The sequence below is a fragment of the Lynx canadensis genome, chromosome A3 (genome assembly GCF_007474595.2).
Source record: "Lynx canadensis isolate LIC74 chromosome A3, mLynCan4.pri.v2, whole genome shotgun sequence".
Taxonomy (NCBI): Eukaryota; Metazoa; Chordata; class Mammalia; order Carnivora; family Felidae; genus Lynx; species Lynx canadensis.
The window spans coordinates 138,703,764-138,729,924 of NC_044305.1; the positions used below are offsets into that span (position 1 = coordinate 138,703,764).

The 26,161-nt window shown below is 55.7% G+C and overlaps 1 protein-coding gene across 2 annotated transcripts in view; it reads left to right on the forward strand.

Annotated features, from left to right (window-relative positions):
* MYT1L (myelin transcription factor 1 like) overlaps positions 1-26,161 on the forward strand; it is a 197,139-nt gene that overhangs the window by 123,895 nt on the left and 47,083 nt on the right. For both annotated transcript variants that reach the window (XM_030311735.1, XM_030311737.1), the window contains exons 12-15: positions 1,124-1,374; positions 4,078-4,314; positions 6,534-6,655; positions 7,546-7,614. In XM_030311735.1, coding sequence (XP_030167595.1) covers positions 1,124-1,374; positions 4,078-4,314; positions 6,534-6,655; positions 7,546-7,614 — 679 coding nt within the window. The remainder of the gene's footprint in view (positions 1-1,123; positions 1,375-4,077; positions 4,315-6,533; positions 6,656-7,545; positions 7,615-26,161) is intronic.

Genomic DNA, 26,161 nt, shown 5'->3' on the forward strand with positions numbered 1-26,161 from the left:
GCTTTGGAAAGGACGCGCAAACGTGCGGGTGGGTCGGGAAAGAGCCGCTCGAGGACGGAGCGCGGGACCCCGTGAGGGAGAGGACCGTGGGCATCTCCCGCGCCCCCAGCTTCGCCCTGGGTGACCCCTCACCGCCCAGGACCCCAGGGGAGATCTGACAGCCTGCAGGTGGACAGACAGCCTGTGTGGCTCTGCCGCCCCTGGCAATGGCCACAGGGCCCGGACGAATAACCCACAAACGTTTTCCCACCCGCGTGCCAGAGATTCCGAACGAACAAAAGCAACACTTGCTCCCAAGTGGCTGAGCCGTGGGTGGCGCGGGTTGTTCACCAGGGCATCCTGGGAGCCAGGCTCCCTGCAGGTGACAGGAGGCCGTCCCGACGAGGAGGAGGGCCAGTGTGGGGCATGCACGTGGCCGCCCTGCCCTGCTCACCTTGGGCTCAGCCCACTGCCTGTGCCATCGTCTGTCCCTTGACATTGCTGGTTCCTCCGTGTGGCCCTTTATTAGAATCACAGGACCAGGCTTTTCCTGAGGAAAGGGGTGTTTTGGTCCCTCATGCTCAGCCAGACGGCCACCCCCCAAAGCACACAGGCCCCCACCAGGCTGTGCGGTTGCACACAAGACAGCGAGCCCCAGGTGGCCACTGAGGCCCCTCCCGGCCGGAAGGAGCGGCCAGTCTCTGGAGCCATGAGGTCTGTGGGGTCCCCGTGGCCCCCCTGAGCCCATGGGCAGTCATGACCGGGACACCCCTCCTCCAGGCTCGAGCAGGCCGGCGCGCTGGTCACGCCCTGACATCAGGGGACCCAATCCTAACCAGGTGTGCGCCTCTAAATGGATTGGGTGGTGGCCACCGCAGCCACGTGTGGCCTGCCAGAGAGACGCGTGCGTCTCCCCTGCCGCCCCGCCCCCCACACCCGGCTCTGTCCCCGCCAACTTCCCAGGGTCACAGGGGAAAGGCCACATGGGCTTTTCTCCACCGATCGGCCCCCTCCCCCGCCGCTGGCGCGGGTGTGCCCCGGGCCGGCGGGAGGGCAGCGGTGCGGGTGGCGGGGCGCGGGGCCCCGCTCTGCCGTCGCCCCGTTGGCGGGGACCCGAGTCACCCCTGTCCCCGTGTCTCCCCAGCGAAGCGGTACTGCAAGAACGCCAGCCCCAGCAGCAGCACCACCAGCAGCTACGCGCCCAGCAGCAGCAGCAACCTGAGCTGCGGGGGCGGAAGCAGCGCCAGCAGCACGTGCAGCAAGAGCAGCTTCGACTACGCGCACGACATGGAGGCGGCGCACATGGCCGCCACGGCCATCCTCAACCTGTCCACGCGCTGCCGAGAGATGCCGCAGAACCTGTCCACCAAGCCGCAGGACCTGTGCGCCGCGCGGGTACGCGCCCCCCCCCCCCCCGCCCTGCCGGGCCGTGCGCGCCCCCTGGAGCCCGCGCCCCCGGCGCTCCTACCCCAGCAGGTCCCGCCACAAAGCGCGCGCGCGTCCCGGGGCCGCGCCCCCTGGAGCCCGCGCCCCCGGTGCTACTTCCCCCACAAAGCGCGCGACCTAGCCGAGCCCCAGGCGTGGCTTTGCTGGGAGCGGCTTCAATCGCACGAGTCCCGGGACGACCGGCTCTCTGACGCGGGGGGCGGGGGGGGGGGGGGGGGGCACGCGCAGGCCTGTTAGAGTAACGTGTGCGTGGACCCTGCCCTTAGGACCCAGGGGCGGTTCTGGAAACGGGACAGCCAGTGCCCTCACGTCGGTTCAATGGCCACAGGGACAGTAGGAAACTGAAGCGGCCACGTGCCCGGAACCCTGAACACCAGGAGGGTCCGGTGGCCCCGCTGTCAAATCAAGCACGGGACTGTCCCTTCGCTCCCAGTGGGTCACTAGTATCAGGGAAGAAAGAAAGTAGAAATCCAGTCTCCGCTGGGACTGCCACGCATCCCGGCTGGCTTTCATTAGTGCGGAGACGTCTGTCCCCGCAGGGTCTGTCACCTTGCTGGCGTGGGGGCAGGACGGTCCCTCGGGCTGCCGCAGAGCGGAGGGCGCCACCTGGCGGGGGCCACTCCGTCACCCCCTCTCCTGTACTAGCGCGGCCGGCCATGCACCCTGAGCACTCAGACCTGAGGGGACTCGTTACGAGTACTTGTGATGCGTATGAATGGAGACAGGCCAGTAATTTCATGTTTTGCAAATGCTTTCTTTACTTTTTTTTTTAATGTTTATTTATTTTTGAGACAGAGAGAGACAGAGCATGAACGGGGGAGGGTCAGAGAGAGGGAGACACAGAATCTGAAACAGGCTCCAGGCTCTGAGCTGTCAGCACAGAGCCCGACGCGGGGCTCCAACTCACGGACCGCAAGATCGTGACCTGAGCTGAAGTCGGCCGCTTAAACGACTGAGCCACCCAGGCACCCCTCTTTTTTTTTAATGTTTATTTATTTTTGAGACAGAGAGAGACAGAGCATGAACGGGGGAGGGTCAGAGAGAAAGGGAGACACAGAATCTGAGGCTCCAGGCTCTGAGCTGTCAGCACAGAGCCCGACGCGGGGCTCGAACTCACGGACCACGAGATCATGACCTGAGCCGAAGTCGGCCGCTTAACCGACTGAGCCACCCAGGCGCCCCTCTTTTTCTTAAATGTTTATTTATTTTTTGAGAGACAGAGACAGAGCATGAGCGGGGGAGGGTCAGAGAGAAAGGGGGACACAGAATCTGAGGCTCCAGGCTCTGAGCTGTCAGCACAGAGCCCGACGCCGGGCTTGAACTCACGGACCGCGAGATCATGACCTGAGCCGAAGTCGGACGCTTAACCCACTGAGCCACCCAGGCTCCCTGCTTTCTTTACTCTTAATATTTTTATTCCATGATTATGGAGAAGTGTCAGGGGCGTGTGATTTCTGTGGTGATCAGGGCTGCTAAAATTCAAGGCTAGCATGGACGGGCTTCCCTGGCAAGGAGGAAAAAAAAAAAAAAGACAGTAACCCCTTCGGATTTTGTTTCGCTTTATTAAACCTAAGACTGAGAGAATTAACTCCAACATTATGAAGGCTAAATTAGTAGGAGAGCTTGAAAGCTGGAGTGCTCACGGACAGGAAGAGCACAGACAGAATCCCGCTCGGTAATTTGTCAAGGTAGCAGCCTGGATGGGCCGACGTCCCCGCAGCTTCCCTCCGCTGTGACGTCCAGAGGAGAGAGCTGCCAGGCGCTGGGGTAGGCAGCAGCTTTCACGCCAGCCTGAAACCCGAATTTTGCTCAGGAGAGTGTAACTCTCCGGGAACGGAAGCGGAGGGTGGTTGGCGGTATTTCTCGCTCTGCCCTTCATGTGTCCTTCCTTGCCTCCCTCCTCCGGAGAGGCAAGGTCCGAAGACTCCTTCGTCTGTTTCAAAGCATCATTTAAACAAAAAAAAAAAACCCTCACCCTGTACTTCTTTGTTTTTTTTAAGACAGTTGTCTCAATTTCGGGCTTGCCGAAACGCAGAGCAGGTCAGACTGGAATCACTGGACGAGAGGTCATTTGAGCTGTGATTGCACACCTCCCTCCCTTAAGGTGGAAAAGGCTGTTCATCGCAGCCTTTCTTGTTGGAAAGTAAATTCTGGCTCCTTCTCCCTCACCCTCCATGCCTCTGACTGGTCTGTTCTCCTCCTCTCCCGGTCTTGAAGTATTTGCATCAGTGAAACTGAAGGCGAATTCTTAAGCGTAAACACACATCTATCTCTGATCTCTCAGACGGTATTTGAGCTGGAATAGAGTGGAGATTAGGCATGATTGTCTTCCGGCCAGGCTTATTTCTAAAAGCAGAGGGGAACTGCAGAAAAGAGAAGCTAAAGAGAAGTGGTGAGTGGTAGACAAATAAATAGGAGCTAGATGGACAGGTCGCAGGTCACCGACAGGCGAATAGATGCATGCACCTGCCATCCGATGTCGCGGCTAAGTGCGGGACAGCAGACAGGTCCCCAGGGCACCGCTTCGCTCACCTCGGGAGCCCATGCGCGGGAGACCCCGGGAGGAATCCGCGTCTGGATTCTGCACTGGCCGAAGGCAGGGCTGCGGCTGGCGGTGGGGCCGCACGGTCACCATGTCTCTCTGTCCGGCAGAACCCCGACATGGAGGTGGACGAGAACGGGACTCTGGACCTCAGCATGAACAAGCCACGGCCGCGGGAGAGCTGCTGCCCGGTCCTGACGCCCCTGGAGCCCATGTCCCCCCAGCAGCAGGCGGTGATGGGCGGCCGGTGTTTCCAGCTGGGCGAGGACGACTGCTGGGAGCTGCCCGTGGACTACACCAAGCTGAAGCCCCGCAGGGCGGACGGGGGCGACACCGGCGAGGCCCCCGTACGTCCCCCTCACCTGCCGGCCGGCTCGGGGCGCGGGGTCGGGCGTCAGCGGGCACCCGCGGGATGACCTCAGCTGACTAGGGCTGACCACACACCTCGTGGGCCAGGGGGAGATTTGTCACTAACACCGATTCGGTGAAACAAACCACGGGTTCTTTTCGAGCGTGAATTTCGCTTTCCAACAAGTGCGTTTAGTTACAAGCGGTTTCTCCGAGAAAAGACGTCGACAGCCAGCCAGCCCGTCCCTTTTTCTGGGTGACGTGCTGCTACGATGCACGGTTTTCCCCGCAGATAGAGAATCCCAAGGAGAGTGTTAGGTATTTAAATGGTTAATTGTGTGCTGCTGATTAGCTAGCTCTTTGGAGCGAAGGCCCGTGCCTATTCCCAGGGAAACCCAAAATATTCAGAAGAGTGTATTCCGGCCCCGGGAAGTCGCTTTAGTATAATCGCCTAAATCTTCCTTGGCTGCAGTATTGCTAAAACAGCTCTGTCAGGACCATACTTCTGAAGCACGGTGACCGGAAATTGTAGCTTTCCTGTGGAGACTCTCCTAAGCCAAACGGCACAAAGTGCAGAAGCAGTTACCAGTAATTTACATGGAATGTATTTTCAGCATCCCCAGACCCCAAAAATAACCTCTCAGGCTTTTCTCAACCCGAGGACACACTTTGCGAAAGGGAAACGGCCTGAAACGAAGCCCAGGTGCTCACCTCTCAGTGGTCGGGGCCCTGGAGCCGGGCGCCGAGACGCTGCTGCGTGGGCCCCCGGGGGCAGGTGCGTGCCCGTCGGGGCGGCTCGCGCGGCCCGGGTGCGAGCCGCCGCTCCGACGGCTCTCCGCAAAACCAACACTGAGCGCTGTTGCGTTTCTCGCCCCTTTTCCTAGAAGCACGAATCCTCTTTGGTTTCTTTCTGTTAGCAGAAGCAGGTACTAATGTGGGTCTTTCGTGAGAGCAAAGTGGTGTGACGTGCGCTTTCGCCAAGTGGGGGAGACCTGTAGTCACAACGTTCACACTCAAGTTCCCCAAGTCGTGAAAATAGCCTTGAAGCTGAGAAAAGAAGCGAAGAAAAGGTTGCTCTTTATTGTCCCGGCTTTGTCTCCAGTGTTCAGTTCTGAAAATTATGACATCTTCTTTAGTCACTGGAAAATGAAAACCCTTTTTGAATACAAGAGGGAGACCACCATCAAAGCAATAGCTTCTTAGGGAAACAAGGTAGTGCAGAAAAAAGGGAACATTAGCAATTTGTAAGGATTGGCAGAAAAGGCACCCGGTTATAAGGCCATTTCATCTCAAAGCCTATCGTCTTTATTCTTCAAAAATGATTAAACTTGACTAAATTGAAGCCACGCGTTGCCAAAGAATAGAGTCTGAGGGCAAAAGCTAAATTCCAAAGTATTCTTTTCTCTCCTACGGTGTTAAATCATTACCACCAAATAAGGCGTGATGGTTGAGTCTCCGAATTTATTTTAATTAAAATTAAGCCCTCCTAAACCGACGGAAGTGTTTTCATCAAACAGACCGTCCCAGAAGGAAAAAGTACTCGCGAGCACTCACAAGACACGTTTGCTGAGTACTGCCATCTATAGGCATTTCTTAGTTAGCGCAAGGGGACCCGCTTACCCAGGAGGAGACACTTTCCGTTGAAAAAGAAAATGTTGCATAAGAGTAACTGAGAACCACAACATTAATCTCAGTTGGTCTTCCCCCGCCTTGGGACTTAACGCACACGCGCAGAACGCTCACCGATGGTCGGAATAACTCTCGTTCCAGAACACGCGTAGGGTCAGTGTTTAAGCTTAGCAGGTCGGTGTCGGACACGGGTGCCGGACAGCAACAGGTGCTTGCTGGGCATCGAGTGAGGAAGGCCAACGAAGAAACAGGGTCTCTGGTTTCCGAACCATGTGTCTGTCCCTCTTATTAGTACCCCAACAGAAATATCGAGTGAGGCCCTGCCCGCCGACAGGTGACCGTGAATTTAGAAGTTTAGAGCGGTAGGTGAGCGGCTACGGTCCGCGCCGAAAGCGATAGTCTTTGAACAGAGCCCCGCTCCGCGCTCGCGGCAGGGGCCTCATCCGGACAAAGGCGTGGAATACCTTTAAAGGGACGGCGGTGGGAGGGGAGGAAAACGCAGAGGCGGCCGGCGCCCCGGCGGGACGCGTCTGCGGTCGGTCTGTCACACTGTCGTCCGTGCGGCCCTGAAGCTGTGTTTTGCCCGCAGCCGGAAGACTTGGACCCATTCCAGGAGGCTCTGGAGGAGAGGAGGTACCCGGGAGAGGTGACCATCCCCAGCCCCAAGCCCAAGTACCCCCAGTGCAAGGAGAGCAAAAAGGACTTAATAACGTAAGCATAACTCCAGGCGAGATGCCTGCTCTTCTCGACTGTCCCTTTCTTTGGCTTATTTTTAAAAACCGATCTGTACATGCCTTGCCGTTTGAGCATGCGACGTTCGCAGCATATAAATGTCTCAAACTGCCAGTTCAGTGGAGCGAGAAGCCGCGTGGCTTGCTTGTTCCCAGGACGCTCTGTGTGATGGAGACGCCTTCTACCATTTGGTCCGTGCCGTTTTTGCAGCTTCCCTCAGGGCGCTTAACCCCCTCACAGACATTGCAGCTAAACTGGAAACAATGAAACTTTCTTAAAGTTTTTTTTTTTTTTTTTAAACCTACTTACTATTTTGGCTGTTTTTGTTTTTGTTTGGTGGCAGATGTCCAACACCAAGGTGTGATGGGAGTGGTCATGTGACTGGTAATTACGCCTCACATAGAAGGTGTGACTTCATTTTTTCTCATGGTGGATTCTGTCTTTTCAATTTATTGTTTTCAGCTTACCTCAACAATGCTGTCAAAGTAAAAACGTCGAATTACGTGTCAACCCTCTAAGTGCTCTATGTTGACCTATAAAATCGTGCTTGATTTACGTGTTGTATAGTGTCTTTTACATTCGGATAAACCACCTCGATTTGGAAAATTCTTTACAAACGTTTAAACCAAAGAGCGCAAACATTTCGTACTCTTTTTCAAAAATCGTTTATTAACAGACCTGTTTTCTTCAATGAAGACGTAAACATACGCCAAGTTAATTATACCAAAAAAAAAAAAAATTCAATATACAGCACTTGCCCCATCGCTTTTCTGCATTAAACTTTTGAGTTTCAACTTTATGTTGTGTTTGTCCGGGAGCGTAAGCTGGCGGGAGCCGCTACTCACCTGACTCTCTGGCCTGTCTTACAGTCTGTCCGGCTGCCCCCTCGCTGACAAAAGCATTCGAAGCATGCTGGCTACCAGCTCACAAGAACTCAAGTAAGATTTAACGAAAATCATTCTTTTAAAAATCTCTGCACCTAGTAGTAACAAAATGGGTGTGTCACATGTAAAGGAAAGTGTCTTTAAGAAAATCACCTGCGCCCGCAGTGCCTGGACAGCACACACGACCGGGTCCTCGGGATTTCGGTCACCTTTCCGCACAGTCTCTCTGCCTCTTGCTTCTCATTTGTCTCTAGCTCTCTCATGCCATAGCCTTTCTGTCCTGAATTTTCTCAGGCATAAGTAGTTTCTCTCCTGATACGCATGCACACGGAAAGGAAGTTTGACAGAGGTACTCAAGCTTTTAGGAAATGATTATAACCTAAAAGATGAAAAACTGTTTTTTTAGCAGTCACTAGTTAATACGATCATTTAAAACATGGGCATTTAAATAGCACTGATGACAAGAACTCACCACGACAGTAGCCAATTCCCTAGGCATGCTGTGGTCATAGTTCCAAAGACTCTAGGACAGCATCACCTCACCGATGGGTCCAGCCAGGAGCTCGCCAGCACTCAGGCACACACCCCTCCAGCCGCTCGCTCTCCCTCTCCCCTGTGCCTGTAACTCTTTCTATATCTTAAGCATAAATCTGATCACTTACATTTATTTCCCCAGACTAAGGTTTCTCTTCTTTGAAAATGCAGAACCGCATTCAGTTCCGACACAAGTTTTGGAAGGAGTCAGTACAAGTCATAGAGAGTGCGTGAAAGTCTCCGGCGCTCTGATCGGAGGAGACACGATTCCTTCTCCAAGGATTCCACCCCACACCTGTCCCACTGTGCCACACCAGGGCTGTCTCAGAGTGCAGGGCTCTGTTTCACATCATGTCATTTTTTGCAGGATCCCTGTCCAAGGCCCTAGCGCCATAGATCACCTGCTCATGTTCAGTGACCTCCTGAACTAGCCCTTCCGTCACGAGACTCTTGGCGTTTTCTTCATGGCGTGTAAACACCCGGAGGGCATCCTCTTACTTAACGGCTTTAAAGTCTAGTGTCATCCACGCAGTGCCTAATGGACAAATAGCTTTTAGAACCTCAGAACGGACAGGTGCAAGAACACCTCAACCCACTTTGTTAAGACATCCTTTCTCACAGCTTAAAACCGTATTTCCCTCATGATCAAAACGTGACTAACTGCACATGGAACGTGGCCAACACATCAGACCATGGCACCTTCCCTTTGAATTTCTTGATGAGGAATGCTTTGCAAAGTCTGGCATACGTATATGCAGTTCCAGCAGGCCAGCCGTAAACAAGAAATGGCCTCTGCACGGCTTGTATCTAGGACTGCTCCTAAGTGGTTAGCATCTCCACGCCCCCAGAGGCCAGAGTAGTTTTCTGAGGGACCTAGGTGTTGTGGGTGTTCATCCCTTGACTTTGGGCTCAGTTTACGCTGCCCCGAAGCTCCGAGCATAGCCGCCACTTCTCTGGCTTCCGTCCGCGCTGTCTTCTTCTCTTTCGTCTCGGAAGGTGGGTGAGGGTCCTCGCCATCCGCGTCTTCAGAGGCAGGCGGTCCGCCCTCCTCGTCCTCCAGGGCAGTGTTGGAGGGGTCCGTTCCCTCCACGCTGCCTGTTCCTGGATGAGAACTGATCTTCAGGGAGTGATGGCCTTTTCCTAATTGTGGTTCATCTGAAAGCCACGCTCGTTTGTCAGCGTGTCTTTGCAACAACTAAATGCCATTTTGAGCGATCCTTTCTGGGAAATCTAAACTTGACCAGTTTTCTAAAATGGCCCATTTTTATCGGTGGATCTTCAAAACTACGGGTTCCGATTAAATGTCTGCTATAAAAACTCCAATATTTCAGCGACTGAGTTTTACTTGATGATAAGTCTTTCCCACCTGAGGAAACGATAGAATACAATATCTGTTGTCCTGTAACGTCTTATTCGATGACATCCCTCCACTTGTTACCTTTAGTCTGAGTCACGAGGGCCTTGGGGATGGCTTTTCCCTGCATAGGAGTGTAGGTTGATTCCTTAAAGATCTACAGCAGCTTTCTCTAGAACAATTCACGCACCTGCCCCCCTCAACAGATCACATACATCTTCAAATCTTCAAAAGGATTGGTCAGTCTGTGCTGCGGCAGCCGCTTACGTGACAGAGTGAGATCACACCGTTCATTGTAGGCGCACAATTCTACTTCTTCATAAAGACCTTAGACGGGAGGTCCCAGTACCCTCCCAAAGATCCTCTAGTGTGGAACTTTCTGGAAATGTTCCTCTTGTCACACTTGACACTGAATTTTGGTTGTTGGCCATTAACAGGACGTTTCTGATCATGGAAAGATGAGTTGTGCCAGATAAACTCTTGGTCTTGGATCTTCAAGCGTCTTAAACTTCCTGAGACAACACTTTGCTCCGCTCTTACCCAGGGCAACACATTGGGGATATTCTTTAAAAGAAGTGGGTAATTTTATGTCTAATTATGTGCAATATGTAAACTGAAAACGTATTAAAATGTAACCTGTACGTGAATACCATTCGCACTCTTCAAGGGCTGCTCGCCCTGGTCCCCAGCCCGTGCAGTGTAGACAGCACAGCGTAGGGGCTCAGGAGGGAAGCAGGGGTGAGCCCAGGAAAGCCCGCGTGCCACGTGCACACACTTTTGGGCCGATGTGCCGTGTGTCACATACACATCCTGCGAACCTGCCTCACCGGCCGTGACACTCACTGGGACCCCAGGCTGAAGTACGGGGGAGGATAGATAGAATTGTTCAAATCAAAGAGGACTTTTGGTGAGGACTCTGCCTAACGCGAGTTCTCATTTCTGAAGGGACGTCCCCTCTCTAAAGATTTCATGGCCAAGAGGACCCGAAGGGACCAACGGGGAAGAGCTTGGAAGCCGCCTCACATCGCTGTCCGCCTCTTTCATGCGAAGCGCGTCCTCCACCCGGGAGCCGTCCGCTTCCAGATGCGCGATCACTGTAGACCGGGCGGCATGTAGGTGCCGTAGCCGTCTGAGCCTCCAATTCGAGCAAATCAAAAACCGATTTCAATCAGAGGCAATTAGCTCTAAAAACGGGCCCCCAAATTGGATTCCATTATACTTTGGTTGGCCAAATTTAGATACCTCTTCATTATTTGGATCTTCTCTTAGCAGCCCCGTCCCTGCCGCTCGTGAGCGTGGTGGGAGAGGGGGTTGTGGGGGCCGCTCACCCCGTCCTTCTGATGCTGGAGCTTCTGGTTCAGCACCATGGGGTGGGGGCCCTGCGTTTTTCCTGCATTTCCTGGCGTCTCTGGGCATCTGTCCTAGGTACACAGGAATTGTAACCCCTACATATGCCACAATTATTTAAATCAACGAATTAAAGTTTGAATTTTGGCCACGATATTATTTTGCTCTGCAAGCTGCTTGTTTCTAGAATGTTCTAGGGCTGGTTTTTTTAGGCAGCAGGAGGATTATTTACTGGGGTCTGATGCAGGAGGCTCGTCCTGAGGCTTCTGTTGTCCGGCATGCACTTTCCCTGGGCACCAGTTCCCGTACGTAATCCTCAGTTCTGTAATGGTTTGTCTTCACGGTTTACAAAAGGGAATGCACAGGGCTTGGTGAATCACAGCTGCCCTCCACGCGGGCCTGGCTTCTCCCACGGAGGGGCGGCCACTGCTGTGTGAGTCCAGCTTCTTGGTGGTGGCAGGGTCGGGCAGGGCTGTAGCCCCACCAGGCCCCTGGTGCGAGAGCAGAGCTCTGCCCACTGGGGTTGAGAGGAGCTCAGGAGCCCCCACTCCCCACCGCACCTACAAGAGCGCAGCTGATGGGTTGGTGTGTCCCCCGCCCAGGGTGCCTGACGGTTCACAGAGGGCCTCTGCACACACTGCCCCGGAGAGAAGAGCTGGAGGGGTTCGGCCCATTTTCCGGGTGTGGACACTGAGGGATGGGTGTTTTGGTGGCTAGGCCTAGACCCACGGGCTGTAGGGGGCAGTGACAGCGCTCAGACCGAGTGGGTTTTGCACACGGTGCTGGGCCTCCTCAGATCAGGGGCAATGCAGTGGGAGTGCACGGCTCAGTCCCACCGGCAGCCCCACACGCACAGCAGCCACCCCCCCCCAGCCCCCCAGGGCTGCACTGGAGACCAGCCAGGACTGCTGACCTGTGCACACGCAGCACACACAGCTGGGGATGTGTCCCGGCACACACGCCCCTAGCTCGGGTTTTGTCCGGGGCACGTGCCCACCGCTCCCCCTGCAGAACGTACCTCAGGCCTCAGGGTGCGACAACTGTACAAGGTCTAGGACGTCCGCTCCCCGGCGGGTTCCGAAAATACCCTAAGACACACGCTTGGCTGCACGTAGATTTTCTTATGTTATCGTAAGTAGGACTAATTTAAAATAAGTTAAATTTAAGAATTATAGGTAAGCACATTGTAGCAAACCGAAAATGAGAATGTTTGAGGATGACTCCGGGCATACACAAGCACACACACACAGATGAATACACAGACAGGTGAGCACACACGGATGTACACACAGATGTACACAGATGAACACACAGACAGGTGAAACACATGGGTGAACACACAGATGTACACACGATGTACACACACAGAAGAGCACACACAGATGAGCATGCACACGGATGAGCACACGGGTGAACACACATGGATGTACAGACAGATGAACACACAGACAGGTGAACACACACATGATGAACACATAGATGTACACGAAGATATGCACACAGATGAACACACACGGATGAGCACACATGGGTAAACACACATGGATGTACACACGGATGTACACAGATGAACACATAGACAGGTGAACACACACGGATGAACACACGGATGAACAGGGATGAGCGCACAGACAGGTGAACACACACGGGCGAACACTCAGATGTACACATGGATGAACATAGGTGAACACACAGACGTATATGCAGATGTACACACGGATGAACACAGATGAGCACACAGACAGGTGGACGCACATGGATGAACACACAGATGTACACATGGATGTACACACAGATGAGCACACACAGATGAGCACACGGTGAACACACATGGAGGTACACACGATGTATGCACGGATGAACACACAGACGGGTGAACACACACATGATGAACACACAGATGTACACACGGATATGCACACAGATGAACACACACGGATGAGCACACACACGGGTGAGCACACACGGGTGAACACACACAGATGAGCACACACACGGGTGAGCACACACGGGTGAGCACACACGGGTGAGCACACACATAACTGAGCAAGCACGGGTGAGCACGCACACAGATGAGCACACACACAGGTGAGCACACACATGATGAACACACAGATGTACACGTTGATATGCACACAGATGAACACACACGGATGAGCCACACACGGGTGAGCACACACGGGTGAACACACACAGATGAGCACACACACGGGTGGCACACATGGGTGAAACACACACAGGTGAGCACACACGGTGAGCACACACATAACTGAGCATGCACGGGTGAGCACGCACACGGATGAGCACACACACAGGGAGCACACACATGATGAACACACAGATGTACAACGTTGATATGCACACAGATGAACACACCGGTGAGCACACACACGGATGAACACACACGGGGGGAGCACACACACATAACAGGTAAGCAAAGCTGTGTGCTCCTCAGCTCACGGCTCACGGAGACTCTCGCTTACGGGGAGGACAACCAGAGTAGCCTCCACTCTCCCGGGAGCACGGACGCTGCCACGGTCAGCACCGCGGGAGGGGGCTCGCTGCCCCGTGTCCTGGGCTCAGTCTCTGCGAGGGAGCCCCCTCCCCACTTCCTTCTCCCGGTGGTCAACGTCACGCCCAGACTGTGCAGTGGGCATCCCAGGTGTTTGGACGTGGGCGTACATCTCGTTAACCTCACCGGAGGTCATCCACACACACACCAACCAAAACAAAACCGGAAGCAAACTTCAGTGTCCCATTCCCTTTAGGAGGTGACCTGTGCTTTCCAGAAGCACACCCGGGGCTCTCCGGCAACATCTGGGATGCGGTTCGGGTGTTTGCGTGGGCCTCACTGTCGTTCGGACTTGGTGCCTCAGTGTCCTCCCCTGTGAAATGGGACCGTGCTGGGAGCAGGCACGTAGAGGACGCTCAGTGAACATTATTATCAATGCACAAAAAATCACAATAGCTCTTTTTAAAATTTGGATTTTGTGAAAGTATTAACCAGAATTGAAAGGAGGAGAATGTACGAGTTAATTGATCATTTACTGAATGACTTTGTATCCTGAGAACCTTAAGTCACCCCGTAGTCAGTGAGCCTCTAGGTGTGGAGGACATCACGTGTCCTCCAATTCAAACAGGAAAGCCCCTGCTGGTGACACTGGGCAGGAGGTCCGGGGAGCCCCTCTGGAGCCTGTAGGTACGCGCGCGTCACTTAACGCACATGCCCAGGCTGTCCCCGCGCTCGCCTCTGGCTCACAGCGCGCAGCCCTTCGGAGGGGGGCAGTCTGGACCCTCCAGAGACTTCTGGATGGGAGCACACACCACAGCCTGTCCACGAGCCAGGAGCCACACTGCTTCATTCACTTATTTATTTACACACCTGTAATCGGTAGTCGGAGAACAGACGCAGTGTCTGCCCTCAAGGAGCTCACAGTCAGACGTTTTCGACAGACCTCGCTTCCGGACTACTCACTTCTCTTTATAAATACGCAGCATACTTGGTGCACCAGACAAAGGAAACATTACTGTCCTTACAATTTCAAATATTACAGTGTTACAGGTATTCTATATATGCATACACGTTTGCATAGAAGATATGTCATTAATGTATTCACACACACACACTCGTGTGTGTGAACCTGTAGGCTTTGTCGTCCGCGGTTTCAGGCCAGGATTCAGAGCTAGGCACGCTTCCTGTCACAGAGCACATCAAATTGTCGTTGGGTCTGCTTTATATGCTACGTCTAGTTGACTCTGGCCTCTCGCAATTCCCGGGGGTTTGGTCTCGTATTCCTGTCATGCCTGGCCCCGCTGGGGTGATTCTCAGCGTGGACCTCCCTTCAACATCACGGGAGCCCCACACTGGCGCTGAGTAGGGCGAGAGGCCAGCCTCCTTGGGAAAGACGTGTGGCCAGTAAGGACCGGGTTCATCGGCCTTTAATTATAAATTGAGGTTTTATTTCAGTAAACACTTCACTAATTTACAGTTCCCTGGAGCAAAATGAACAAATTGGAAATACAGTAGATGTTCCTTCTGGGAAATTATTGACAAGGATTTGGGAGGACACTTTCTCTGACAATTTCAGGAGAGAGAAACCATTCTCTTGGTTTCTTTCTTGATTAGAAAGACGGACCCCGAAGGGCTGAAGTATCTGCAGGTGGACCCAGGAGTAGAACGGCTCACAACCCCACCTGCCCAGGTCTTTATCCCAGAACACGACCTGTGATCTCCCGGGAGTGACCGTTCAGGGGAAATCCCACCCGCCCCTTACGGGGGGGTGCAGTTCCTGCGGCTGCCTGTTTACAGAGAGAGCTACAACCCTGGCCCTGGTGACTGCCATTTGGTTCTCCGCATGGCCAAAGTCTCCAGGCTCCACAGGTGCTCAGCAGTGTCCTCTCCCCACAGTTAGGAAATAGTGGCATGTGGTCGGCCTTCCAGTAGAGTCCGTGAAGATTGTAATAGCGTAAAGACGTGAGAAATCCCAGTCTCGCCTGATTTTCTTTTTAAGAAAAAAACTTTCGGTGCAAATAGTTTCTAATAACCAAAACGAAAATTCAATTCGGCTTTGTGAGATGAGTCTTTCAGGGCCGTCCAACAGAAGTCTTGGGGAGTTGGAAATGTTCTAGATCTGCTCCGTCCAGTACGGCAGCCGCAGCCACACGCACCTCCTGGGCGCCGCACCACGCCCTGGCCGCCAGGGGAATGCACTTTCCAGGGTGTCCATTTTGTCAAAGCTAATTTAAATGTCACAGCTATCAAGCGGATGTCCATATAGGACAGTGCCACTGAGAACCCCAGACTCGGTTTGTACTGTTCTTTAAAGATATTTTTTACCATATTCTAATAAACATTCAGGAATATTTTATTCCTACAACTGAAAAGCTTATGACTCTTTTTAGCATCTGGGTACTCAACATTTTTTAGTACTAGGCCATAGACAAATGGAGGGGAGGTCTTTTTATATTTACATACTGGCCTCTTTTTTTAATTTAATGCCATTTGTAGACAGATTAGAATTAAATACGATATAAATTTCACAGTGTAACTTTTCAGACTCGAATACCTGCGTGTTGCCTGGACCTCACTGTTGTGGGCCATGAGAGCAGCATTCATTAGAAGTTAGGAGAAAGTCTGTTATGTTATTTAAAAGTATATTCCACTTTATTACTTTCAAACTTGTACAGAAATTCAAATTTCATTAAGCAGATGTTATCAAAGAGAGATCCTTAGGCCACCTTCTTCAGTGACTAAATAAACCGGGCTTATAATTAGCAGATACATTATTAACACTTGGGGCTTTAAGGTTGTTAGAAGACTGTTTGCCATTAGTATCTTAAATATTTCTCTTTCAAGCCTGCTTAGACCATTCATTAGCCCGCTGTTAGAGAGCTCGCTACACAGAGGGGAGCGTCAGTCCTTCCCTTGTTCCAATTACGTTAGCGCCTGCTTCCTGAACGCGTCATTACAATGCCCTTTCCACAACCCGGGTTCACGCGAGTGACTTGTTTCAGCCAAACTTCATTCTCAGGGCCCCCAGAGGGCCCTCCTTCTCTGCTCTCGCGCTCGAGGACGTGGGACCACGAGCCCCGGACGTGTGCCCTTTCTGCCCTGGCTCCCGGGGCAGGTGTGGGAGTGGCTGCTTCTCATCTCCTTGGTCCGTGTTCCTTGTTTTCTGCTTCTGTGCTCAAGTCCTGGCGGTGCTTCCCGCGTACGTCCATTCTGTTCAGCTGACAATGTGCGTCACGTGTAAGATCACCCTCTCCCGGGACAGAGGTATCCTCTTACGTCAGACGGGGGCATGTGCTCTTAACAAGGCAAGGAAGGCTTTTATGGGGCGCCTGGGGGGTTCAGTCGGTGGAGGGTCCGACTTCAGCTCAGGTCATGATCTCGCCGTTCGTGGGTTCGAGCCCCGCGTCGGGCTCTGTGCCGATGACTCAGAGCCTGGAGCCTGCTTCAAGTTCTGTGTCTCCCTCTCTCTCTGCCCCTCCCCCGCTCGTGCTCGCTCGCTCGCTCTCTCTCTCTCAAAAATAAATAAAAACATTAAAAATTTAAAAAAAAGAAAAAAACAAGACAAGGAAGGTTTTAGACATAAGCCACCGGAAATTGAAAAAGGAGGGAAAGAAACCCTGTACCTTCGTTTCTGTACTGCATCTGGTAAGGCTTTCTTCAACCACAATCTCTCTGTGATCCTGAAACCTGCTTTTTTGCTCAACACGTTGCTCGGGTAATCTTATTTAACAGCCGCATCGTATCTCTGGGTGGGGAGGCATTTCTGTGGCTTCCATTCAACACACAAAGCAAGAGCAAACCCCCAGCGCCGGGAGCCCGGATGCCCGAAGTGCGCACCGCCCACGGGGCGCTCTTCCTCTGGGGACTAGGGCAGACCCCTCACACGGTCAAGGTCAGCGGGGGTGGACTGCAGATGTGAAAGTGCTTTATAAAGTGCGACGGTATATTCTGCACGTGTGTAGTTTATTTCATAGCAATGACAACTCAAGTATTCTTGTCTAAGCTTTAGAAAAGGACAACAGGCAAAGTCTCACGTTGCTCACGGTGATTTGCTTACAAACGCCTGCTGCGTGAGACCGCTGCTCCGGTCCCCGGCAGGTAGCCAGCGACCCCGCTCCCTGTCCTTCCCTGCCTCCTGATAGCGGGGGAAACGGCAGGAGCACAATGCCTGCACACTCAGAAGAGGAGCAGCTGGAGGGATGTTCTGGAGCGTGAGGCTTGGCTGCAGGGGTCAAGTCCCACAGGGGCTTATAAGGGCTCTGAGTTCCCTTCTGAGTAAGAGCAGCCCCCCGCCCCCCCCCACCTGCGCACTGGTGACAGGATCTGACGTGTTCCCACAGCCACGCCAGGTGCCACGTAGGGGACAGCGTGAAGTGTGGCAGGAGGCGCAGGGAGGGCGGGCACAGGTCTCGGTGACAGTCCCGGCTAGAGGTGGTCGGGAGCAGAGCAGGGGTGAGAAACAGCCAGTTCTGGGCGTTTTGTGGGCAGAACGGCCGGTTTGCAGGGGGGGTTGGACGTAGGCGTGAGACGCACCCAGAGGCGCCCAGAGGCTGCCCTCTCCTGCGGCTGCGGCCGCAGGAGGGGCAGGGGACACGCGGGGTGGGGGCGGGGCAGGCGGAGGTCGTGTGGGTGCCCGTGCTGAGGGTGCACGTCCACGCAGGACTGCGGGGGAGGCCAGAGCAAGCGTGGGGCTCTGGGGGGGGACAGTCGGGCGCCTCCACGGCGGGCTAGGTGACGCTCCAGGAGCGAGCGTGGACAAAGAGAGCAGGGCCGTCCTTCTCACCCACGCGAAACCCAGCCGGCCAGGCTCCTGGGCTGCTACCTGCTCCCTCATTGGCAGGAGGGGCCCGGATGAGCTGATCGTGTCCTGGAAGGGAAAACGGTTACAAAGCTGGGAAGTCCTGTCACAGATAATCTCCCTCCAATCGTCCGGCTGACCCCAGAGGACAGCATCCCTCCGTCCCACCGGTAGGACACGGCCCTGAGCACGCGGGAGCATACGAGGTTTCCAGGTTACAGACAGTGGTGGGCGCCTGCAGACCTCACCGAGAGTGCGTGCTTAGCAGGGTGAGATTTCAAAACTCAAAACTGTACCGCTGACTCGTGAAGACAGTATGACTTTGTGGGGATCACTGAGACAGGACTCCAGTGACGAGTTTTCCGTGGCGCGTGATCAAAGAGGCAGGACACGGCTGTGAGGGCAGGCGTCCTCTGGCCGGAGGGAATCCTTGGGCCGGTGGCGCTGAGGCGCAGGGGACGCGTTGGTCGAGAAAGAGTTAAAATGAACGTCTGTGAAGATTGTTCCTGGGCGGCGGGCTTCCACTCGCGCTTCGGGGGACCTGCCCCCAGGCTTCCCCGAGACCCCACCAGCACAGCCTTCCAGGCGGGGGCAGGAGAGCAGTGAGGCCGGCTGTCCCTGGGGAGCTGGGCCTTTTGGGGAGAAACGCCTTGATGGGAAGGAAACACCACAGATTCGCATAGATTTGCAGAGCGTTGCACCTTGAGGCTTAAGAGATCGTTCACTGCGTATTTCTTCTTGAAATAAGCATTTACAAACGTATGCGCAGTTCATGGCACAAAGAATACGTGACCCTTGTGGCACAGGCACATTCCCTTGCAATGACCTTCCCTGACCTTGTGCCCACGGAAGCCCGGCCACGGAACGAGGTCAGCCCTTCCCAGAGTCCCTGAACGCACGGACAGACCGCTCCACACCCAGGACCCGGCGACGCACCGGCCTCTTACTGCGGCGATGACGCCCTCCCTCACGCTGTGGGTATTTGGTCACCTGTGTCGTGCATGGGAAGGGAGGCTCCTGGAGGGTGTGACCTGGGCCCCCAACGTGTGGCCGCTCCCCTGCAGCATCCACGGGCGTTTTGCACGTCGCTGGGCGGCCAAGCCGTCAAGTAATGAAGTTCGTGAATGAGTCAGAATCATTTGCTTGTACAACGGGCCGTGTAAGGAGCCCGGGAATCGAAGGGAGGCTGCTGAGTGGGGTCAGTGCTGGTCGGTGGGGTCAGCAGGGGGCTCGCTCTGAGCTCCAACCTCCCCCTGGCGAAGGGAGGCCCTCTCGCGAGCTGACCGGGGAAGAGTGAGCCTGGAAACTCTGCACCCCGGGTGGAAAGGCGGGAATGGCGTGTGAGCTTCACGAGGTCGTCCCCATCGCGCGCGGGGGAGCGCGGACGAGGCCACCGTCGCGGTGAGCGGCGTCCGTCGTCGTCGGCTCTGCTCCAGGCTCGCGCAGTCTGTCCAGCCTCGCGGAGGTGCACGCAGGTGATACGGCTGCAGCCTCGGCCCCCGACGCAGGACCGGCGGGAGACAGAGCAGAGAACGGAGAGGAGGCGTCCCTTCTCGGCCCCACTTGCCAGCTGAGGGTCCCAGGACTCACTGCAGCAAGTACATGGAACGTGTCCGCGTGCGCCCGCTTACGCACGTCTAGATCTCGTCTTCAGACAAAAAACGGTTTTACCTGTTGTCAAGCCCTGGGCTGCTCGTGGAGGGAAACAGGCGCAGGCCCGGTTATCTGGGGCGTGGGCCTCTCCACTGGGGCCTCGGAGGGCGCGTGTGTGGCGCCTGACGGGTGGCCCAGCCCCCTCTCCGCTTCCTTCTTCCCGGCCTGACAGCCTGTCGCTGCTCCTGGTCCCGAGAGCACTTCCCGTGGCCCCAGCCCCTGGGCCGCCACGGGCCACCCTCTCCCACGCCCGAGACGCTGACTTAGAGTGAGGGTAGGAGACAGTGTCCCAGTTTCCAGTAGGGCGTTTTTAGGCCACATAGCATTGAGCACACGCTCCCCTCCAAAGTGTATTCGTTCCCGAGGAAGTATGTATATCGACGTATACGTGTTGGATTTTCTGCGTTTGCTTGTTCTCAGTTAAACGTGTGACGTGTCAGCTCAGTTTTCCTGGCCCAGCGAGGCCCCACGTGTGCACTTAGGGCCCCTCGAAACCCGCTGAACGGGCGTGTGGACGTGGGCAGCCCTGTCCGCGCCCGGCGCCCACTCCCACGCCACACCGAGCGCTGAGTGCACTCACCTGAGCCGTTCCTTCCGGTCGCCGTGATTAATTCTGGCTCTTCAGAGGGGCGCTCAGCTTTTCTCAGTCACACCTCCCTCACTGTCAGATAATCCCACGGCGACGGGAAGCCTGGCTTCTCCCTGAGGTATTTCTGCACTTCTCCTTTTCATGTCCTGACAGCAACTTCTGCCATTGAAAACGCCCGTCTCTGGCTTCTAAGCCCCAGGGATACCAACTGGAGGGAGTTTCTAGGCCAAGTAGAAATAATTAAATTGGGGTTAATGTTTCACTCCAGGTAGTTTAGATCTATTTGTTTTCCTTAGAAAATTATTTTTTAAACCAGGGTATTTTAGTGCATTCACAGAGACTCCTCAAAGGCCCAGAGACGTTGAAATGTCCCCGGGTCTCGGAGAACGGGCCGCGGGAGACCGCGAGCATCGGGGGCTGCGCGTCCTGGACGTCCGGAGGGGGGGTGGTTGGTCCGGCCCAGCGCTGCGGGGGCGGGGGCGGGGGCGGCCAGCAGGCTTAGCGGTGTGGACCTCCGCCCGGGCCTCCTGGCTCCCGACGCACTCCACCCCCACACCGGGCCGCCTTCCGCAGACGCTGCTCACCTCTGTGATCCCATCCACAAAGTGGGGCGGTTCCGGCACCCCCCTGGCAGTTCGTTACCGGGACTGAGGGGTTTGTGTCTGTCAAGTGCTCGGAAAAGCACCTGGTGCCCAGAGAAGTCGACATAATAATCCGTGTTAATGAAAGAGCACGGTCTGAGGCAAGACGGGGGCAGGAGCCAGCCCGCGGCAGCCGGGTGGGTCGGGCCACGGGCTCGGGCAGGAATGAGGCCGACTGAGCGGGGGAGGGGGCCCTGGAACAAAAAGACAGGCAATCAACGCCCGAAGTCTGACCCGATTCCAGCGACGAGCGAGCGAAAGAAAACTTCTTACATTTCAAACTCCAACAACCGAGATCAAAATATTTCAAAGATGAAAGGATTCCATTTTCCTAATATGTCTTTTCTCGCTCTTGTCTGATCTGGTAGAGTTTTAAACACTTTTATCAGACTTGCAAATCAGGCTTAAAACCATCAACTGGAGGTGTCCGTCAGCCTATCAGACTCCCCAGCAGCCCCGGTCCCTCGGCGACCCCCCCTCGGCTCCCGCCTCCCGCACAAAACCGTTTTCCCAACTGGCATATTTTGATCGTCCCATTCTCCGTCGTTTCTTTACTTTTCAAACTATCTCGGATTCTTGCTTCAGTTCTCTTGCCTTATTTGGATGACGTGCATTTTAAGATGAGAACCGCTTAGAAGCAGGCGTTTGTTATTCAGTGCACAGCCTTACGGGTCAGAGCGGCGCAGACGACCTAGAGAAACACGCTTCTCTTTCCTGCGTTCGTAGATCTAGGCCAGACCCCGAGCCCACTGCACCGCAGGTTAGATTTCCGCTTTCCTGGCCGCACGCTAGTTACCTCTGCGCCAGGCAGAGCCGGGAAAGACGGTCTCGGCACGAGCCCAAAGCCTCCCTCTGGCCGAGCCGCATCCTGAGGGGCACCGCTGAGCAGGCTTCCCCCGACCCCGACCCTGACCCTGACCCTGACCCCGACCCTGACACAGACAGGTGCGCCCTCAGGCGGGCGGCCATGTGGCTGGGCCCGTGCGGCGCGGGAAGAGGGGCTCCACCTTGGGTCAGACGGGATCGTCTCAGACCCACTCCGTGTCCTCGCTGAGTGGCCCCCAGCAGCAAGTCAACCAAAGTTCTGAACTTCATGTTTCTTATTTGGAAAAATCAAGATCACGTGCCCAGAGACTTTCTGGAATCACAGCTTCACTCTAAGTCGCCCGGGGCCTGGCCTCAGCCCCTCCCGGCCGCCCTCACGCAGACACCTGCGGATTTCCAACTCACTAAGGGTTAAAGGGTAAACACAGAGCAGGACTCAGTTCCGCCCCCGAAGTCAGCTGATTCTCAGTTCGTCCGAATCCTGGCTTTCTGCCGAGGTTCAGTGACACACTGTGGGGAATGAGCCAGGCCTGGAGGTGGCCGAGATGCTGGGAGAGCCCGTCTGCAGTGGCCCCCACGGTGGCCCTCTCTGATGTCCACCCCCTCTCATGGTCCGCCAGAGGAGACTTTGCGATGCCTTCAAAATACGCAACGTGCCCCTTCCAGTGGCCAAGGGCTGAAGCCAGGGAGAGACTGCTGGCCAGCGGAGAAGGGCTGACAGCCTGAAACCCGCCATGGGTGGGGGTTTCTGCTCCCACGCGGGGACCACACACCGACCGTCTGCGACCTCTGAACGTGAGTTCTGCACTTGGACCACGGCTGCGGAGCTGTTTCCCACGCGGGCAAGACTCGGTCCTGTCTTCTAACTAGAGGAGAAGTCAGTACTGACCAACACATCCACTGTGCTGAGCCATAAGGGAAAACCCTCCTTCCAGATCCTGGCCAGAACCTTGGCGCTCACGGTGGATAGGACCCGCCGACCTTGTCTAGCGTTTGAGCTCTGCTGGTGCCCTGGTCCAGGAGAAAGGAACACACTTTCACCTTCTTCTGAAATGTGTGCTTTGGTCCAGAGACAACTGAGGAGACGACCAGAGACCAGAGACGGAGGTACGGTTTCGGCAGGACGCGGCGCCTCCACGCGCACCCGCGCCTGGAGCCCCTGGGAGGGCCATCTCAGACCTCCGGGTGCGGGTTGTCGTGACCTCTCCACACCCCCCGAGAGCAGGGAGCAGCCATAGAGGGACCAGTCCCCGCCAGCAAGTACAAGAGCCTTGTCACGCTTCCTCCCACTGGTGGGAAGGGGCAAAGAGCCTGATGAGCCCCGGGAGTCGCGCACCTTCCCGGCAAAGTAGCGGGTCTGCGGTGGAGCAGGGAGCACGGTCGGCGGACGCCCGCGGAACGTACTCGGATCGCTACTGGGTAACCCCGTGAGCGCCGCAGGGGCTGACCTACTCGTGCAGAACGAGAACCCTCCATGTTTCCCTACTTGGCCTGAGAAAATGTGACGCGAGGGCTCATCACCCTTCGAGAAGCCAATTGGACATTCAACGGAGGACGTTTCTTTATTTTTAACGGACTTTTTTTTTTTTTAATTTTTTTTTCAACGTTTATTTATTTTTGGGACAGAGAGAGACAGAGCATGAACAGGGGAGGGGCAGAGAGAGAGGGAGACACAGAATCGGAAACAGGCTCCAGGCTCTGAGCCATCAGCCCAGAGCCCGACGCGGGGCTCGAACTCACGGACCGCGAGATCGTGACCTGGCTGAAGTCGGACGCTTAACCGACTGCGCCACCCAGGCGCCCCAAACGGACTTTAAATGTAAAGAGCTGATTAGGCCAATGGCTCCTTTCCTGACAAAAGAAATGAAAACCCTTGTGCAGTGATGGGCAAACCCAGGCTCCCCACTTTCACAGACTGGTTCACGTTCGGGTTTGGCCTCTTACGCGCCGGGCTCGAGACGCCCGGCGCGATGCCCTTGCCACCAGGCTGCACCACCTTCCCTGGACCCTGCTTCTAGGATCACGCGTTTTAGTCCCTCACGGGCTCACACACAAAACTAGCGAGGCTCCTGCTTCGTGTTTGGTAGCGTGTGCTCAGGGACTGTGGCGCATGCGGCCCTGATCTACGGTTTAGGACAGCGAAATGCACGTGACCCGAGTCTCCCTGGTGGCCCCGGGGGCATCCTGGCTGCAGGGGAGCCTCCTGAGGCCCCGAGGGCCATGGTTCACCAAGCACTGAGGCTGGCGTGTGTATCCACAGGGCTCTTCATCCGGGTGAGAGACCCTTAGTGCCCGCTGAAAGGCCTGCCCTGCCCCCCCACCGCCCTCCGTGCCCTGCTGCTCAGAATGTCCTGCGCATTATAGAACCTGCAGCAAGGCAGGGGGGCGGGGAGGGGGGTGGGGGAAACGGTGGGTTGCCATGGCAACTCACTCCTCACCCAGCCCCCCCCCCCCCACCCCATGACAGGTCTGCCGGGGGTCGGGGTGAGGAATGTCCTCCCCACCCCTCACGGGCCTCTGAGGAGCCCCCTCGCGGGACATTGACACTGGCCCTGTCTTCTGAGCCAAAGGACGGCCCCCAGAGACCTTCCCGCACAACGGCTGCTGACACAGGAAGACTGGAAATCACCAAAGCCCCTTGACCCCTAAGAGATTTCCCAGCTATAAAAGTTGTCTTTGTTTTTCTTTCTCTTTTCCCTCCCTTCCTTTTCCAGAAAATCTTTCCTAGTCCTTTTTTTTAGTTTTTTTTTTTAACGTTTATTTATTTTTGAGACAGAGAGAGACAGCACGTGAGCAGGGAAAGGGCAGAGAGAGAGGGAGACACAGAATCTGAAGCAGTTCCAGGCTCCGAGCTGTCAACACGGAGCCTGACGTGGGGTTCGAGCCCACGAGCTGTGAGATCATGGCCTGAGCGCAAGTCGGACGCCTACCCGACCGAGCCCCCCAGGCGCCCCTCCTATTCCTTTTTTATAGCTTACATAACAGAGATCATTTTTAAATGTGAATCTTTTCCTAAGAAACACCCTTTTGGTGTTAGGCAACTGAAGTTTCCGTCAAAGTTCGCTGTGGAACAACCATATCTTAAAATTCCTTCCTTCAAACTTGGACCCAAGGCTGCTTTCGCTCACACGGAGATGGACGGCGTTGACGCTCCCACTTCCACAAGCAGCAGACCCCGTGGCTCTGACTGGGCGCGGGTGTGTTTCTTGGCAGAAATACCTGCACCTGAAATGAGCGCGGAACCTCCAGACTCCACCGCCCGCGCCCTCGTGCAGCAGCGACACCACCCAGGACCACAACTGTCACTTGTCATCGCCCGACGTCCCCTGCTGCTTCCTCTCCGCGGGCAGATCCAGATGCGCCCGAGGACTGGATGCTTGTCTGGACGTGGTGGCTGGGAGTCGGGAAGGCCCGACTCGCTCACACCGGCTCCAGGGACGGAGGAAACCACACAGTGTCCACGGGAGCACCCACGTCACCATCGCCAAGGCAGGGTGCCCTCGCACATGGCGTGTGTGTGGCCGGCCAGGGTCACTGCAGGCCATCCCTTCCGACCAGAGCCCCCGGCCCGGACGAGAGCCCCCTCCCCGTTCGGACGGCACCCGGCTGGGGTGCGAAGGGTCCTTCCTCTGCTCCCGCTGGGACCCGGCACTGTAAGGCCCTCCCCTCCCGTCCCCTCGGACCCGCCGCCACCTGCTGCCGCGTGTGTCTGTACTGTCCTCTCGTCGTGGGCCCTCGCTCTGCACGTCGTCCGACCTTCCCTCCCCGCTCTGAAGGAGCCCTCTTCTCTAGACATCACCAAGGACCTCCTTCTGTGCCCCTCCCCTCCCACCGCCTCTCTGGGGACCCCGGTCACTCCACGAGCATTGGCTTTGCTCCCGCACCTGCCCCGCGTTCCCGCGAGCATGCCCCGTCTCTGACGCACACAGCAGGCCGCCAGTGGGTGGGAATCAAGCCTCTCTGCCACTTCCTGCTGTGTGAGCACAGTGTGAGCATCTCTGGGCCTGTGTCGTCGGTGACACGGACTGATGGGGGGCAGGACCCAGAGCACAGGGTGCTCGTGAAGAGCAGGCACACCGTCTCAATGTCCTCGGCGACCTTCCGGGCCCCCAGCGTGATTGCCGAGGACCCGAGCGCCTGGAGTGTCACCGGTCGGTAGGAGAGGCTGTCCTCGTCGACCCTCCCCGGAGAGCCACAGAGCACACACTGTGCCCCCGGGAACTGAGATGGGCGCAGGGCGGTCGCCTGTTTCTCCACCAGGTGGGGGACGGACGGTCAGCAGCCCCCAGGACATGAGGATCTTTGTGGCCCGGCAGGTCATAGAGCTCCGAGTTCCCGGCCTCAGCTC